The 19,377-nt window shown below is 38.4% G+C and overlaps 1 protein-coding gene across 13 annotated transcripts in view; it reads left to right on the forward strand.

Annotated features, from left to right (window-relative positions):
* GBF1 (golgi brefeldin A resistant guanine nucleotide exchange factor 1) overlaps positions 1-19,377 on the forward strand; it is a 104,336-nt gene that overhangs the window by 54,213 nt on the left and 30,746 nt on the right. For all 13 annotated transcript variants that reach the window (XM_036437823.2, XM_036437827.2, XM_036437834.2 and 10 more), the window contains exon 4: positions 15,654-15,785. In XM_036437823.2, the coding sequence (XP_036293716.1) occupies positions 15,654-15,785 (132 nt within the window). The remainder of the gene's footprint in view (positions 1-15,653; positions 15,786-19,377) is intronic.

Here is a 19,377-nt window from a genome sequence, read left to right on the forward strand (position 1 = left end):
ACTTGTAAATTGGCTTTGTTCTCCTGAATTCTGCCTACTTTCCAGGAAGGACAGCTTCCCCCTTTCTTCCCCAGCAGAGGTTCCCTCATTATGGCTTGTTAAGGGGTTCCCTCCTATGCTGGTCCAAGTAGAAATGAGAATAGTTATTCCTTTTCTTTTTTCACATAGTACTTCTTCCTACCCTGGGTTTATTAACCTCTAGCTTAAATATGCACCAGGCAAAGATGTATAGTCTTCCTGCCCTCCCCCCCTCAGTTTAGTCTGAAGGAAGGCAGCAGGTGATGGAATGCTTAAAAAGGATGAGGGCGCTGGAGGGGGAAGGAATCTTTTCTCACACACTGTGGATGTTGCTTAACAGAACGGGTGTGAAATTTAGTCAGAGCCACAGCATGTGTTTCAATTTTCCAGGGAATTTCCTCTTCCTAACTGTAGGTTTAACCCTTTCTCCTGTGTATTGCCAAAGGCTATCGAGATAGTGAAATGAGTTATTTTCAAGAAGAAAATGCTAGAATTTCACAGGACCCCTTTGAGATGTAGGGTCTCCAATTTATTTCCTGCCAAATGGTTGTGAGAAAAGCATAACTTTGGACTTGAGTGGACCTGGGCTTAAATCTCATCTCTACCATTGGGTAGTCTTGGGCAATTAGTTGACCTATTTGAACCTCCAGTTTTCATCTGTAAATGGAGATAAAAACTTGCCTTATAGGGTTGTTGTGAAGATTAAGTGAGATAATGTGTGCAAAGTGCCTAATACAATGTATACCTTGTATATATACTAGTAGGCATTTGATACACATTTGTTTTCTCCTCAATCCTCCCACTGGATTTTGAGAGCACCTACTCTTCATTTATCCTGTGCCATCTTGGGTTTGCTATGTAAACATCTTATTATATCTTAGATTTAATGCTTTTCTCCCTGAATCTAACTCTGAGAGTTAGAGGGAAGAAATCATTCCATAGATATGCGGAATCCCATTGGGAGTCTTCATTAAGCTAAAGCATGAGTCTCTGCAATAATGCTGAGGATTACAAGGCTTGTCTTCCTCATCTGATCTTGGAGACCATATGGACTTATAAGAGTTATAAAATCAGCCGAAACTGGTTTGGCTCAGTGGATAGAGTGTTGGCTTGCGGACTGAAAGGTCCCGGGTTCGATTCCAGTCAAGGGCATGTACCTTGGTTGTGGGTACGTCCCTGGTGGGGGGGCGTGCAAGAGGCAGCTGATGGATGTATCTCTCTCATCGATGTTTCTAACTCTCTATCCCTCTCTCTTCCTCTCTGTGAAAAATCAATAAAATATATATATATATAAAGAGTTATAAAATCATATAGTGGCCTGGCCAGTGTAGCTCAATAATTGAGTGTCACAGTTCAAATCCCTGTCAGGGCACTTGCCCGAAGTTGCAGGCTTGATTCCCAGGAGGGGCCTGCAGGAGGCATCCAATCAGTAATTCTCTCATCATTAATGTTTTTATCTCTCTCTTCCTTTCCCTTACTCTCTGAAATCAATAAAAACGTATTTTTAAAAATAAATCATATGGTGATGGAGCTAAAATGAAACATAGAGGTAGTCTTTTCCATTTTATAAAGAATTGTGACCTTTAGAGGTCATGTCTTGTGCAGGTCCTCACGACAGAGCAGTGGCAGTTTGGAACTAGAACTCTAACTCATTGACTATTACTGATTATAATTTAACTTTTTGGGAGACTGTCTGATTTGTAAGTCCCCAGGCCCTAGCTTTTTTAACATTTTAAATATTTATTTATTGATCTTAAAGAGAGAGAGGAAATGAGAGAGAGAAACATTAATTTGTTGTCTCACTCATTTGTGCATTCATTGGTTGCTTCTTGTATGTGCCTTGACCCGGGATTGAACCTACAACCTTGGTGTATCAGGACAATGTTCTAACCAACTCAGCTGCCCAGCAAGGGCGGACCTAACTTTTGTTATACCTGAACTTTCTTCTTCTAAATTGAAACTCTGATTTTACTTTTAGCAATGGGAAAGTAAACACTGTTGAAGACATTTTAGTGACATTTCTTTGGGGAACAATAGGGCTCCACTGAGGGTATATAAGTTACCACCTAAAAATCTCTTCTTTCCCCAAAGATTGCCCAAAGGACATTGGGATGGCAGCTCAGTTGGCTGTTGAACCTCTGCTCCCAAAATGGTGGGTTGGGAAGCAATTCTTTTTTCTTCTGTTCTATAATTTCACTCTCCAAATAATGCTCAGTATGGGTGCTTCACCCCAAGTCCATCCCCAGCTCTCATTTCTTTTTCTTTTGTTAAATTGAGGCTTAATTAACCCCAAGATAAAATTCTCAGACTTTAGGCATTCAGTTGATAAATTGTGATAATTGTGTAAATCCATCTAAGCACAATAAAAAAGATATAGAATATTTTTATGACCCCAGAAAGTTTCCTCATTGCTCCCTTGAAGTTACCAAACACAAATACACAAAATCACTTTCTCTCTTCTATTATAATAGATTAGTTTTGTTTCCGGATTTCATATAAGTGGAATCATACAGAAAATACTCTTACCTAGCTTCTTTTCACTAACATGTTTTTTGAATTTATCCATTTTGTTGCATGTATTACTATTTCTTTTTATTTTGTTTTATGTTACTGAGTAGTATTCAACTGTATGAATAAACCATAAGAGAATTTACTCATTCTATTATTGAAGGACATTTGAACTGTTTCCAGTTTTTGTCTGTTATAAATAGGCTGCTATAAACCTTTCTATACAAGTCTTCTTGTGAACATATATTTTAGTTGCTCTTGGATAAATACCTAAGGGTGAAATTGCTGGTCATAATGTAGATGGATATTTAACTTTAAAACAAACAAACACACACACATCTCTTTCAAAGTGGCTGTACCCCCCAGTCTATCTTTCCCTCCCCTCAGGGGCAAGGCTCTTTAAGTTGAGGATTTGGCAGGAACAGAGAACCCACATCATCAGGGTTCTCGCTGCCAGAGCACAGTGGCCTGAATCGGACACTTAAAAAGCTGAAACAGGTGTTTGAAATTCTACTCCAGCCTCTCTATTTGATGCCAGCCCCCCAACAGCCTGGGACTTGGCCAGCAGAATTCAGACCTAATCTAATGGATGCTGGATTAGGGACTTTTGTAGGACATGTCTGCATAATAGTGTATATACTGTGACTTGGTACATTTGAAGCAGGTAAATGAACACCTTCATCTAGAAGAGGGGCCTCTGGTGGCCCAAGTGCTTCTTGCGCATGGGCAGTCAGTCAGTGTGCCAGATAAAAGCCCCTCACCACTCTTGCTTCTTGCCCCCTTTTCTCCTTGAAGCTGAATGCAGTATAAGTCAGCACTTCCCATAGAGATGCTAATATTGCCAAGACTAGCCAGGTAGGATTTGGTATCCTGTGTGTCAACTATTATGGGAAATAAATTATTCCCTGGTATGTTTTTTTCTCTATCCTCTTCTTTCTTTCTTTCTTTCTTTCTTTCTTTCTTTCTTTCTTTCTTTCTTTCTTTCTTTCTATCTATCTATCTATCTTTCTATCTATCTCTGTCTGTTTATCTTGGAAGACAGGGCCTGGTATTAAACTGGATTATGTGGATGCCATTCTTGGTATGAATAGGTTGAGATTTGTAGATCAAGATTCTTTCAATACTTTTTTCCTTTTAATTATCATACAGTGAAATACACAGTTCTATGAATGTTGGCACATACATCGATCTCTGTAACCACTGTGGCAGTCAGGATACAGAACAGAAAACTTCCTCTGCTATCCTTTGTAGTCAGTTATACCCTCCGTAGTCAGTCATACCTTCCCTCTCATCCCTAACCTCTGTCAAACGCTGACCTTTTCTCCATCACCATAGTTTTATCATAAAGGTCTTATAAATGGAATCATACAGTATGCAATCCTTTGAGACTGGTTTCTTTCATTCAGCATGAGGCATTTGAGATTCATAAACTGTTGCATAGATCAATAGTTTGTTGCCTTTCTATTGCTAGGTAGTATTCTTTGCATGTATGTACCATAGTTTGTTGATCCATTCACTAGTTGAAGGACATTTGGCTTCTCCAGTTTGGGGCAACTTTGAATAAAGCTGCTATAAACATTTGTGTACAGATTAAAAAATATATATATTTTACTGATTTTTTACAGAGAGGAAGGGAGAGAGAGAGAGAGCTAAAAACGTCGATGAGAGAGTAACATTGGCCAGCTGCCTCTTGCACACCCCCTACTGGGGATGTGCCCACAACCAAGGTACATGCCCTTGACCGGAATCGAACTCGGGACCTTTCAGTCCGCAGACCGACGCTGAATAACACACACACACACACACACACACACACACACACACAAAGAAACACACGTGAAGCTTAGATCAAGGTTCTTTTTTTTGCATATGGATGTGCAATTGTTCCAACACCATTTGTTGAAATTAGTGCCTTTTTTTAGATACCAAATTCTTCTTAGGGCTGTAACTTCTTTAGGAATGAAGGAGTTACAGAGGATTCTCTCTTGGGTTCCTCCTTTCTTTCTAAGAAACACCTTTGTTCCTGTTCCTTGTTTCTTTCTGGGTCTTTCTGAATTTGGGTTTGTTTTGAATGCCATGTAATGAAGCACTCATTTATAAGTTGATTGAGTACAAAGTATTTCATTATAAAGTGGCCATCTATCACAAGAAGACATGTGGGCTGTAACAAACATTAACTGTACATTCTGGGCTGGACTACAACTTTTCCAGAATAATGCAGCTTTTGTATTGTGTGCAGTTGGAATAAAATGAGAGACAGATATTGTTGAAGGAACAGGTGTTGGCTGAACCTGGGTTCTGTCCCATGTTTTCTGAAGTTGTTTCTCAATTTTTTCAGGATGCTTCTCCAGATTCAGCTGTCTTAAAAGTTTTCTGAGTACCCTTCAGAGTAAATAATGTGACTTCTCAGAGTATTCCTGCTCTAATAAACGTTATTTGTTCAATCTTCAGCTCACAGACATGTCTTTAGAGACAAGTGTTTAGAATATTTGTCCTGGCTGGCTAAGGGTTACATTTTTTATGCCTTTGCTTTTCCATCAATAAAATGGGAAATGTCCCTTATTATAAAGTTCTTGAGCCGTCACTGACACAAAATAAGATACCTCTTAGTGTCACTAAGATATATTGCTATAGAAAACATTTGCAGCTGTTAGAGAAAGGTGAATAAGTAGGATTAAGGGATAGAGAGAGGTTGCTTACCAGTTCCATAATTTTAAAAATATATATATATTTATTGATTTCAGAGAGGAAGGGAGAGGGAGAGAGAGAGAAACATTGATGATAAGAGAGAATCATTGATTGGCTGCCTCACACACACCCCCTACTGAGGATTGAGCCTGCAACCCAGGCATGTGTCCTTGACTGGAATTGAACCCAAGACCCTTCAGTCTGCAGGCCAATACTCTTTCCACTGAGCCAAACCAGCTAGGGTACCAGTTCCATAATTGATACTTTTTGGGGACTCTCAATCTCTCTCTCTCTCTCTCTCTCTCTCTCTCTCTCTCTCTCTCTCTCTCTCTCTCTCTCAATTCTTTATTGTTGAAAGTATTACATATATCCTCCTTTTCCTTTGGGGAATCTCTTGATTTTTCTCTAAAAACTTTGGCTGTTGACCCTTCAGTCTTTTCTATCATCTATAGACTTTGCTAATGTCAGTTCAGAATTTAGTTCTTTTTTTTATTTCATCTTACTTTTCTTCAGGGCCCCTAGAGGGGATCTGACAGGTGGTAATTGATGATAAACCTATAATTGTCTTCTTGCTATTGTTGAACAATGAAATTTTTTATTAGACTGAAAGAGAGGAATTTGGACTGAAAAAGTTGCTCCAAGTGCAATGAATGCATAAAGCTGGAGTGAATAGTTCTGTTTTAAAGTATAGCAACAGTTTTTAAATTCTCCTGGGCTTTCAAATTGCCTGCTTAAGTTTTGGCTTGTTCTTGTACAATGCATGCAGAAAAAGGCAAGGCAGAGTTACCTGTTTGTTATAACCTAATTGCTTTCCTTTCAATCTATGCTAATTTCCTAAAGAAGTAAGAGGACTAGTGTTTAGAGTTGATACACATCAAACTTATGCTCTCTGTAACACACATGGATCAGTCTGTCCTTGAGCCTCTGCAGTATGTTTGAGGCAAGTCTCTATGGGCCTCATTTAGCCTTGCTGGCCTTGTTAAAAGGCCCTCACTCTTCCACTTGGTTTAGGAGGGAACCTCGGTAAACCTGGTGCTTAATTTGTATGGCAGTACAAAATCCAAAAGCAATACTTAGTCATTGGTTAGAAGGAAGAAAAGTGCAGAAGAAACTTCAATTCTAAGATAGTTGAGTTTTAAATTTTTATTTGCCATCCAGTCATGAAGTTAATATATTTAGTAGTAAACCTGTAATAATACTGTGATAAAATATTTAAGAACAAAATGCAATGTTTAGGAGCATGGACTTTGGAGTCCAAAACAGACCTGAGTTTAAACCCTACCTTTTCCACTTACTGTATAATCTTGGGCAAGTCACTTAACCTCTTAGAGCTTTGGTTTTCTTATCTGTAAAATGAAAACAGTAATAATATTTCTCAAAGTTATTGGGAGAATAAAATAAATAATCTGTGTATAATAATTACACTTAATAATCTAGGTAGCTGTTGCTGATGTCTGAGACAAATTAAGGTTTTTGTTCAATGGGATTTTTTTGTTTTGTTTTTTTTTTGTTCCACTTATTTATGCATTCATTTGTTGCTTCTTGTATGTGTCCTGAATGGGAATTGAACCTGCAACCTTGGTATAGAGGAATGATGCTCTAACCAACTAAACTCCCTTCCAGGGCCTGGGAATCTTCTTGTAAGGGTAGTGGATAGCAGCTCCTAACAGCAAGCTAAACTGGCTATTTAGCAGGAATGCCGAAGGTGGGAAGCTTATTTCTCTTCTGATCAGGATTCATACATCATATTGGAGAAAGTCATGCAACAGACCAATTTTCCCATATGTATGCTGCCTTTAAGTGCCTATCTTATATTCTGAAAGTGAATGATAAATCTGACTTCAGGAAGACCAGATGGCCCTACTCAACAAGAAGGAGATGGCAAAAGTAATTTCAGGAGCAGAGATTTACTGAAAGCAACTTATCATTGACTACATATGATATTAAAGATTTCAGTCCTGAAAAAAGACATTTATTCCTATCCTCTCCCTAAGGAGAGAGGGACCTGTATAGGCACAGAGAGGTGGCCAAGCTCCTGAGAAAGTGTTTGAGCCAGAAAGCATATATAAATGCCAAATACCCGTTTCTTTCTTGGTCATCTTGAACACTTTTAGGCCAGATATCTAGGGAAGAAGAGTTCTTCTGTCATCTCTGACTTAGGTTGGGACTTTATGACCTTTCTACAAATTGCTTATCAAAGACAATTTAAGGGAGAAAAGTAAAATTGTGATTCTAATCACTGTTGTTGTTGTTTTCAGACTTTCAATAAAATCCCAAGTTATGCAGTACAGGAATTGTTCATGTTTAACCAGAGAGAGAGTTAAATTTTTTGTATGCATAAAAAGCAGGTTGGGTTGGTTTTGAGGGGATAGATCCCCCTGAAGAATGAATACTTCATTTTAAAGAGTTTTTAAAGGATCAGGTATTAGAAGTAATTTGTCTTTCTTAGTGTAAGGTGGCTGGTACCATTATCTTCTGCTGCTGGCCCTATGTGGACTGATGGACCCACCTTGTGCCTCAATGCAATAGTAATTAAGCCAGTGCTATAGTTTGTCTCTTAAAGGGTCATAATATCAAATATAATCTCTCCCCCTTCTCTCTCTAAAGGCACCTTAAGAAACTAAGCATGTGTTTGAGAAAAGAAAACAAAACAGATCTGGGACCTGTTGCTTGATAGCTAAACAAGAGGTCCACTGTCAAGAGTTTAGACAAACAAACTGTGGTTGCTTTCTCCCCAGGTTACCTTTGTAACAGACTGTCTGCATTCATGTACATTTACTTCCAAACTGTTTTTGCATTTAGAATGAATTTTAGGGATCTAAAGAAGCCTTAAGTAATTTAATTAAACTACCACCACCACCATTATTTTCCTCAGGAAATCCTCATGAATGAGGAAACCGGACCAAGGAAGTGAAGTGTTTTGCCAAAGGTCACATAATACATGATGAACCAAGACTTTATTTAATTTCTCCTATTATATAAGTCAGGGTTGCAAAGGATTGTCTGGGTTTGACCCTTAAGCCTCCACTATGTGATAACATTTCTCCAAAAGCTGTCCTTTGGCAGTCTTCCCTCAAATCAGTTCCTGACCAACCATTCAAGGTGTGAAATAAAGGGATGGAAGGTGTGGCAGATATTCCAGAGGCTCTGACTTCACCAAAGTTTAGTTTTGCTCATCCTTTGGACCACTGCTCTTGATGTCCCATAGTGACCAAAAAGTGCACAGCTCCTCTCTACTAAACTTACAGTATCTCAGAAATTCCATTTACAGATAGTTCTCAATCTTACTTTTACTTTTATAAGAAATATTCCTGGGTATAGCATAGTCAGAAAAGGAGAACATGAGGACCTAACACTTTTCTCCTAAAATGGAATTTGCAGGCATAGACAGAAAAGCCAAAACCAAAAAGCTTTTTGTGCTCAAATAATTTTGTCCTATATCTCTGGATACAGAATGTCAAGAGGGATAAATGAACTAGGATTCTGTTTTTATCGTGCTGTGATTTATTAGTCTGTAATACACGACACCTTGTGAATGATGATATTCTGTCTCCAGGAATATGAGCCAATATTTGCAGGATGAAGAGCTAGGATGGAAGCAGGCTGGTGACCCTCTAGAAAGCAAGAATGGAGTAGTAGGCTCTCAGGGCAAAAGGGTCGAGACAGGCATTTCTGGAGCCAAATGTGTTGAAATAATATACCACAGGCCTTTTTCCTTGTCAGCGTAATCCAATTGAGAATGCCCAACAACCCTTGATAAAGAATCACTCAGGAGTGAAGAGCCTCGCCACCAGGGAAAGCAGCTTATGTGTGCATTTTGGCTCAGGAATGTGCCAGGCCAATGCTAGCCAAATGAGAAAGGGCTGCTGCAGGCTGGACAACACAAGCCTCCTGGAAGGATGGTGACTGCCCGCCCCCCTGTAGACTAAGAAGGAGAGAGTGGCAGCTCTGTGGAAAGAGACAACAGTGTCAGGACTCATCCCCTTCTGTACAGGTCATCTCATCATTTGAGAAGACAGGAGACTTCAGGGACTTCTCTGTTTTAATGTAGTAAAAATACAGGGAGTTGAGTTCCCTGCTCATTGGTGTTGAGCAGAACACCACCAAGGCATCTCTAAAGGGTTTGTACTTTGCTCTGTGTTGAAGTGGCCTATGGGCTTCTCCAGACATGGTTTAATAATTCTTGTTGTAATTGTTCTTATTTGGCACGGACTAGCCAAAATTTTAGACCTGGATTTTATTTTAGAAGCATGTGGGGTTCTTTTTTTTTTTTTTTTTTTTTTTTTAATGGCCTAGTACTAAAAGTATCCCAAGTGTTCTTTCTCCACTGGTGAGTTAATTTACCCTTTTTTGTATCCATTTCTCTTTTTTCTTCCCATCTTAGAACATGAACCAGTCACCTTCAGAGCACCCCTCTACCTGATCTGCTCTCTCTGTGTACTGGACTATTTGTGCCTTGAGCTTGACAGCCTTCCAGGGTGGGAGTTTGGCTGCTTAGCAGAGGTGTCAGATGTCTCCTTGGTTGTGAAACTACTCAGCCTCCTTACTATGAGCAGCATTATGGCACTTTTCCCCAGAAGAACTCAAGCAGCTCTTCTCACGCTTCTGAAGAAGATCGAGACAGTTGAATCTCAGCCCCAGGCAGGCTGAGCTAGTAGGTAGAAACCAGAAATTTTTCTGTTCTGGCTTCATAGGAAGGAATAGAGTTAAATGGCTAGGAAAACAGATTTTGGAGTCAGATGAATCTGGATTTTTTCAAATGTTTTATTGATTTGAGAAAGAGAGGAAGGGAGAGAAAGAGAGAGATAGAAACATGGATAAGAGAGAAACATCCATAGGCTGCATCCTGCACGTCCCCTTCCTGGGTTCAAGCCTGAAATCCCAGGCATGTGTCCTAATAGGGAATCGAACTGGTGACCTTTTGGTACATGGGCTGACACTCAACCAACCACACCCACTGGGCAGATGAATCTGGATTTGATTCCTATATTAACCACTTGCTAGTTATATAATCTTAGTAGGTACATCTACTTATTCTAAGTCTCATATTCATCTTCAAAATGGGAATAAGTGTGAACAGAGAAGGTATATAAACTGCTTAGCATGTAGTATGGCACAAGGCAATAATGGTAGCTGCTAATTATCTCTCTTCTAAAAGGAGGGTGAACATTTAAATCATTCATTTGAAAAAGGAAGCCTATTCCTTTTTCTGACAACTTGTATATATACCTTGGATGAAGCTAAAATTCTCAGAAATTAAAAGAGCTATTTCAGCCGGGACTGGTTTGGCTCAATGGATAGAGCGTCGGCTTGGGGACTGAAGGGTCCCGGGTTCGATTCCGGTCAAGGGCATGTACCTTGGTTGCGGGCATATCCCCAGTAGGGGGTGTGCAAGAGGCAGCTGATCGATGACTCTCTCTCATCGATGTTTCTAACTATCTCTCTCTCTCCCTTTCTCTCTGTATAAAAAAATCAATAAAATATATTTAAAAAAATAAAAAATAAAAAAATAAAGTAGCGTCACCCCAATAAATTCAATAAAAATGGGAAGTGAAATAAATTAGAAACTATTTCAAATTGTACCATATATAAATAACACCTTTAACTCGTATCCCTTTAAGATTTAATAATCAAAGGTAGAGGCTCACCTTTGAAGTTTTAGGTATTTGCTTAAATCTTAAACCAAACTTATAGTACCCTGCAGTATTAAGAAAATTGGACTGGGATTCTAGAGTTAAAAAACAAGAACAATAATATCTTAGTTATATTTATTGCACATTTAATTTATTCCATGTACTTGTACCACTTGTTTCAAATGAGATAATGAATATAATTGCTGAGTGCAGTACCTGACATATAGTATATGCTCGATAAATATTAGCTGTTGTTATTTATTTACTTACTTATTTTTGTTAATTCTCACTTGAGGATATTTTTTTCATTATTTTTAGAGAGAATGGAAGGAAGAGGTAGAGACAGAGAGAAACATCGATATGAGAGAGACACATCGATTGGTTGCCTTCCACAAACCGAGACCGGGGATCAAGCCTGCAACTGAGATACTTGCTCTTGACCAGAATTGAACCTGAGACCTTCAGTCCATGGGCCAACACTCTAAATACTGAGCAAAGCCAGCTAAGGCTGTTGTTCTTTATTTTTATTTATTTTTAAATATATTTTATTGATTTTTTACAGAGAGGAAGGAAGAGGGATAGTGCTCAGCAATATTTTTTTGTAAATGTAGACAAGTTTATCTTAAAATTGAAATGGAAAGCCCTGCCAAAACCGGTTTGGCTCAGTGGATAGAGCATCGGTCTGCAGATTCAATTCAGGTCAAGGGCATGTACATTGGTTGCGGGCACATCCCCGGTAGGGGGTGTGCAGGAAGCAGCTGGTTGATGTTCCCTCTCATCGATGTTTCTAGCTCTCTATCCCTCTCCTTTTTTCTCTGTAAAAAATCAATAAAATATATTTAAAAGAAAAGAAAAGGAAAGAAATGGAATGCCTTGGCCAAGCAGCTCAGTTGATTAGTGTCATTCCAATGTGCCAAGGTTGAACACATAAAAGAATCAACCAATGGATGCATAAATAAATGGAGCAACAAACCAATGATTCTCTCTTTCTCTTCCCTCACTCTCTTTGTCCCCCTCCCCCCACTCAAAACAATAAATAAAAAAATTTAATTGGAATGGAAAGGCTAAGGAATACTGAAAATGGTATTGAAAAAAGAAGAATAAAATCGAGCAATCATATTACCTGATTTTAAGAATTAGAATACAGCTATAGTAATCAAGACAGTGTGTCAGTGTCAGGGAGTTAGACACAAAGATTAATGGGAACAGAATAGAGAATCCATAATAGACTCACACAAACATAGCCAACTGATTTTTGACAAAGGCAAAGACAACTCAATTGAGAAAGGATAATTCTTTTCAATAAATGGTGTTGGAACAATTGCATATCCATATATACACAAAAACCCCTTTATCAAAACTTCACATTATAGAAAAATTAACACAAAGTAAATCATAGATGTAAATGAAAAGCATAAATCTGTATACCTTTTAGAAGAAAACAGAAAAATCTCTGTGACCTAGGTTTGGGCAAAGAGTACTTAGATATCAAATGCACAAAAGAAAAAAAGTTGATAAACTGGACTTCATCAAAAGTAAAAATGTCTGTTCTGTGAGAGATACTATTAAGAGAGTGGTCAGCAAACTATTAGTCTACAGAGCCAAATATCAACAGTACAACGATTGAAATTTCTTTTGAGAGCCAATTTTTTTCAACTTAAACTTCTTCTAACGCCACTTCTTCAAAATAGACTTGCCCAGACCATGGTATTTTGAGGAAGAGCCACACTCAAGGAGCCAAAGAGCCGCAGTTTGCCAACCATGGTGTTAAGAGATTGAGATGACTGGGAGGAATATATGTAAATAATTGTATTGCCAATAAAGGATTTGCATTATCCTGAATAGACAAAGAAATCTCTAAACTCAACAGTAAGGAAACAAACAATTCAATTTAAAAATGGGCAAAAGATGTGAACAGACACATCATCAAAAGAGATACATGGATGGCATATAAGCACACTCAAAAAATATGTTTATAGCAGTTCTGTTGGTCTATGCAATGATTTAGACAAGTCTCAAAGGCCTCATGCTGAATGAAAGAAACCAGTCTCAAAGGATTGCATACTGTATGATTCCATTTATATGAACTTACTTTTTTTTAATTTTTTAAATTAAATTATTATATGTGTACATATCTTACCATTGCCCCCCCACTCCCATACATGCCCTCCCTCCCCAGAGTTTTGAGTCCATTGGTTATGCTTATATGCATGCATACAAGTCCTTTGGTTGATCTCTTATCTCTCCCTACCCTCCTCGCTGTAATTTGACAGTCTGCTTGTTGCTTTACTGTCTCTATATCTATCTTTTGGTTCATCAGTTTATAATGTTTTTTATTATTCATAAATGAGTGAGGTCATGTGGTGTTTCTCTTTCATTGACTGGCTTATTTCACTTAGCATGATGTTCTCCAATTCCATCCAGGTTGCTGCAAATGATAAGAATTCCTTCTTTTTTATGCCAGCATAGTATTCCATTGTATAGATGTACCATAGTTTTTTGATCCAATCATCTGCTGAACTTTCTTTAAAAAAAAAAAAAAAGTATTTATTGATCTCAGAGAGAAAGGAAGAGGGAGAGAGATAGAAACATCAATGATGAGAGAGAATCACTGATTGGCTGCCTCTTGCACACACCCTAACGGGGATTGAGCCCCAACCCATGCATATGCCCTTGGCCAGAATTGAACCTGGGACCCTTCAGTCCGCAAGCCTACGCTCTATCCACTGGGCCAAACTGGGCTAGGGCAATATATGAACTTCCTGATAAAACTATAGTGATGGAGAAAATGTCAGTGGTTGGCAGAGGTTAGGGGTGGGGAGAAAGGGTATGACTGACTACAAAGGGATAACAGGAGTTTTCTGGTTGATGAAACTGTTCTATATCCTGATTGCCACAGTGGTTACAGGGATCTCTGTTGTATGTTAAAATTTGTTGAACTCTCTATATCAAAAGAAACAATTTTATAAAATTAAAAACCACTTTTTTTAAAGAGGCAGAATACATATTGCTCTGAAAGTATCAAATCATGGCTATAAAATTGCTCTGGTCTTTCTCTATGAAAGAAGACATGAAGCAATGTAATAGCAATTGTATGAAAGCTCAGGAGAAATGTACCCTGTCCCACCTCTCTCAAAGACTTTTTTCCTATCTAGACTTTTATATTTCAAATATGCCAAATATATTTTAAAGACAGACCAAATCATACTATATAATACAGTTGTGCTCCTAAAGCAGCAACTCTAGATTACTTTGAATCTTTTAATGTGCTTTTTCAAAAGTATTTAAAATGTTAAGACTATTAAGATAAGAAAAACTGTTTTATAGTTTTCAGGTTTTCCAGGTATTTTTATTCCTTGCTCTCAACTCTACCACCTCACACACACAAAGGTTTTTCTTCTGCAAATTGTACAGCTCCAGGTGGGGGTAGTGGGGGATGAGAAGCAGGTTTTATACAGCTGATGTGATCACTGAACAGACAAGCTTGGAAAATGCTACTCAAACTGCCAATTAATTAAAGCATTAATCTGTGGAGCAGCCGGGCCCAGGGAGTGTTTACCCACCGGGTGGGGGTGGTAGGAATTGAGTGGGAAGAAGCCCCTGTGTTATCATGAAAATGAAGGTGTTTAGGAAGCCTAGCTTTCTTTTGTCTCTAAAGGTGAGCAACCTTGATGTTATCCCTACATCTTTCTGGCCTATTTAGGAAGTCTTTCAGGGAGCTGGTTTCTGACTGATGAAAGCTCAGCATATTCTAGAAAAATAAATTAAACCCTGGGCAAAGCGGGGTAGGGAACAAGTCCAGTGTAGTATAACTTCTCAGACCTTCTAAATTCAAGAGTATGTGCTGGTGATTAGGAAAAAGAAATGTAATGGTTTTACAAGTTTCACAACCATATACTATACTGACTGGGCTCAAATCCCAGCTCTGCTTCTTATTAACTGTATAATTAATCATCTATCTTATCTAAGCCTTAAATTTCCCCTTCATCTAAGGGCAGTTAGCCCTCTGCTTGCTGTAGGCAGAAAGAAAACTAGAGAGAGGTTAGGACCATCCAAAATTACAATCTGCCTCCATGTGTAGGGACTGAGAAACCTTTTGTTCTTGTTAGGTTTACATATGAATGTATGTGTGTATGTATGTATATTCGTTTGTTTTAGCAAGGTTCTATAAACTTCAAGATTTCCCCCCCCAACCCCATCTTCCTGAGATGTGTTTATATATTCTTTTTTAAAAATATATTTTATTGATTTTTCACGGAGAGGAAGGGAGAGGGACAGAGAGTCAGAAACATTGATGAGAGAGAAATATGGATCAGCTGCCTCCTACACACTCCCCACTGGGCATGTGCCCACAACCAAGGCACATGCCCCTGACCGGATTCGAACCTGGGACCCTCTAGTCCGAAGGCCGATGCTCCATCCACTGAGCCAAACCGGCCAGGGCTATACATTCTTTATCTCTAAGAGAAGTGACTGATCATAATAGGGAAAGACAAAGACAGCAGCTCATCCCAGGATCTCTTTGACCATATTGGCTGTACCAAGATGAGGTTTTACCTCATCTATAAGGAGGATGGACATGGAAATTGACCCAGCAATATTTTATGGTATTAAGGAATTAAAAATTGTGGTAATAGATACATAACATAAAATCTACCTGACCCATTTTATTGTTAATTTAAAAACCATGATAATATTGCTCTGGCAACTAAGAATTCGAGCCTCATAACAAATAAGAAGGACCTTTTTTTAGAATTTAGCTTTTTGTTAAATGGCACCTGTTCGTTTCTCTTTCTTTTCTTTCAGAACTCTCAGAAATTGAGCCCAATGTATTCCTTCGTCCATTTTTGGAAGTGATTCGCTCTGAAGATACCACTGGGCCTATCACTGGACTGGCACTCACCTCTGTCAACAAGTTCCTGTCCTATGCACTCATAGGTAAGAGACCAGGCTTTTTGGATGACCATAGCACTTCATTTCCTGCCTTTCCTGCTGGTCAGGCTTTAGGCAATGAGCTGGTGATACTGGAAAGTTTTTCCCAGCCATCTTTCCTTGTAGAAGAGAAATAGAATTATTGCGTACTTATCATGCTAATTGATTCAGACTTTGCAAGTGAAGAGAGAGAAGAGGTTTCCTGGAGCTCTAATTTCTTTGTGCTTTGCAGGGAGTTAAGGGTTTGGTGGGTGTTCTTAGAGGTTTGTTTGGTTTCTCTTTCATTGTACTGGATGACTCTCCTAGCAGCTGAACCACATCATACAGGGCTTGGTTTGATTTATTTTATTTTATTTTTATTTTTTGGTTTGGTTAATTTAAAAAGTTAGTTTTTAAATGTAATGCATGCTTATTTTAAGATAAACAATAAAGAGGTATCTAAAATAAAAGTTAATGGACTCTCCTCTGTCTTTCTCAGTGCTACTCTTTCCTTAGGTAAATATGTTAACAGACTGGTTTGAATCTTTCCATACCTTTCTCCACATGTATATAAATATATAGAGAGTACCATCGGGTTTCCCCCCCCCCTTTTTCTTTATTTTTTTTAGTTTTTAAAAATATATATATTTTATTGATTTTTTACAGAAAGGAAGCGATAGGGATAGAGAGTTAGAAACATCAGCTGCCTCTTGTGCCCGCAACCAAGGTACATGCCCTTGACTGGAACTGAACCTCAGACCTTTCACTCCGCAGGCCAACGCTCTATCCATGAGCCAAACTGGTTTCAGCTCCCTTTTTCTTTCTTTTTTTAAAATGCGTTTTTATTGATTTCAGAGAGAGGGAGAGATAGAAATATCTCTATGCCTCCTGAATCCCACCCACCCTTCCCCCCTTCTTCCCCCCCTCCCGCCCCCGCCCTCACATACACACTGGGAATAGAGCCTGCAACTGGGCATGTGCTCCAGTCTGAATTGAACTGGTGCATGGGTCGATGTTGAACCACTGAGCCATGCCAGCTGGGCAAAAGTACCATCTTTTTAAAAAGCAAAAATAAAATAGGATTATGTGCTACATATTTTCTTTTTTTATTTAACAGTATTAACTTAACCCAACTGGCTCAGCAGTTGAGCGTCAATCCAGGAACCAAGAGGTTGCTAGTTGAATTCAGGTCAGGGCACATTCCCTGGCTGTGGGCTTGATCCCCAGTAGGGGGTGTGCAGGAGGCAGCCGATTGATGATTCTCTCATCATTAATATTTCTATTTCTCTATCCTTCTCTCTTTAACTCTCTCTAAAAAGCAATAAAAAATTTAAAAAATAAAAATAGACTATTTTTAAAATATTATTTTAAAAAATAGTATTGACTGCCCTAGCCAGTTTGGCTCAGTGGATAGAGTGTCAGCCTGCAGACTGAAGGGTACCAGGTTTGATTCCAGTCACGGGCACATGCCTGGAGTGTGGGCTCCATCCCCAGTAGAGGGCATGCAGGAGGCAGCTGATCAATGATTCTCTCTCATCATTGATGTTTTTATCTCTCTCTCCCTCTCCCTTTCTGAAATCAATAAAAATATATTTAAAAAAGAAAAAAATATTGATTTTGAAAAATGTACATTATATAATTTCTCTCCCCCCATTTTATTGAGATATAATTGACATATAACATTGCATTAGTTTAAGGTGTACAGCATAATGATTTGATATATGTATAAATACCAGAGTAGTTAAAATCTGTCACCTCATATAGTTGCAATTTTTTTTTTTCTTTTAATGAGACCTTTTAGGATCTGTCTTAGCTAGTTATGGTATTTGTTAACTATAGTGACCATGCTGTACATTACATCTTTAGAACCTATTAATTTTGTAATTTGAAGCTTATATATTCTTTTTTTATTGTCTTAAAACATATAATATAAAATTAGCCATTTAAATCATTTTAAGTATATAATTAAGTGGCATCATTACATTCACAATGTTGTGCAACCATCAGCACCATCTGTTTCCTAAACTTTTTCATCACACCAAAAAGAAATTTTCTTCTCAACCCTAGTAAAAAATTTTGTGTTTTTGATAGCTATATACTTTCCATAGTATAGATATAACTCAGTCCATTTGGTCATTATCTTATTGATTAATATTTAATACTTAGATTGTTTCCCATTTTGAGCCACTATAAATGCTGAAATAAGCATCTTTGTTCATATATTCTATTCTATTAATTTTCCTTTTGTATGATAGATTCCTATACTTGAAATTTATGGATTAAAAGGTCACATGCTTACTATATTTTCATAGGTACTACCAGGTTGCTTTACCAAAAGCTTACAGCATTTGCACTTCCAACAGTAATTTTTGAGAGTTTCCATTTCCCCACCCTATCACCAGCACTGAATATTATCAGTATTCTTTATTTGTGCTAATTTGATGGGTGAAAACTGGTATTTTGTTGTTTTTATTTCCTTGAGGTTGAACATTTGAATTTATTCTCCTTCGCCTATCATTTTATTGAGTTGTTTTTTGTTTTTCTTATCAGTTTGCAGGAGTTTTTTATATAGTGGGGATACTAACCCATTGTCTATCACAGTATTGCAAATATTTTCACCCAATTATTTTATCCAGTCTATTGTTTATCTCTGATTTTGTTTATGACGTCTCTTTTGAATTCATTTTAGTTGGTCTGTCACTCAGGATCCTGAATTCCTTTTCCCCTATTGATAGCCCATGTGCAAGGGTAAGAAACATAGAAAACAGGCTGCTGTCTTTGTTTCTAAGAAGACAAGAAAAGAGGAAGCTCAGAGTGAAGCTAGCCAGAAAGAAAAATGGCCTTCAATATAGGGCCAAAAAATTTATCTTTTCTAGAAAGTTGGATTTGCTTAGCTGGCATATTCAAGATCTCAGCTATTTTCTGAATAGCCACACCAGAATCTCCAGACACCCTAGTCCTAGCTTTATACTTTTCCTATGCAAAAATCAGGCCCAGCTACTTCCAGCCTTGTCCTGAGCACCACCTGCAGGTCATCTCTCTTCACAGCCTCCAGCAGCTGCTCTCTGTGTCTTTTCCCTGCTCTCCTGTTGATGTAACTCTCTCCCCTTCCTGGACTTGGCAGAGAAGCTGGTCATTGGAGACCTCAAGCCAGCTGGTCATTGGAGTTTCCTGTGGTGGGAAAAGAAAATGCTGGAGGTGGTGATTGCAGTGGGCATGAGAAAAGGAGCAGGAAGGAGTATATGAAAGCCAGAAGGCAAAGTAGATGAAATTGGCAAATTTCTCTGTATCTGCTCCAGAGTGGCCAAGGAATGACATTCTAAGGAATGGGTCCTGGGGAGCACAGGTCTGCTAAGTGACTTCAAGTCAAACACCCCTCTGTTTAGGCTGCCTTTTTAGAAGACACTACCCCCTCAATTCTGTGTCCCAAGACTTCTGGGATTATTTTAGGTCTTACTTCAAGGACCAGGCTTTTATTTGGCCACACACAGCTGCCAGACCAGAATTTGTGCCATTGATTGCCTGCCTTACTGGTGGGCCATGTCTACTATAGTTAAAGACCTGTCACTCTTACTACTTCATTCAGGCTCAGAGGATAAGGGCTACAAAAAGATCCATA

The sequence above is a fragment of the Pipistrellus kuhlii genome, unplaced genomic scaffold, assembly GCF_014108245.1.
Source record: "Pipistrellus kuhlii isolate mPipKuh1 unplaced genomic scaffold, mPipKuh1.p scaffold_m20_p_15, whole genome shotgun sequence".
NCBI classification, from domain to species: domain Eukaryota; kingdom Metazoa; phylum Chordata; class Mammalia; order Chiroptera; family Vespertilionidae; genus Pipistrellus; species Pipistrellus kuhlii.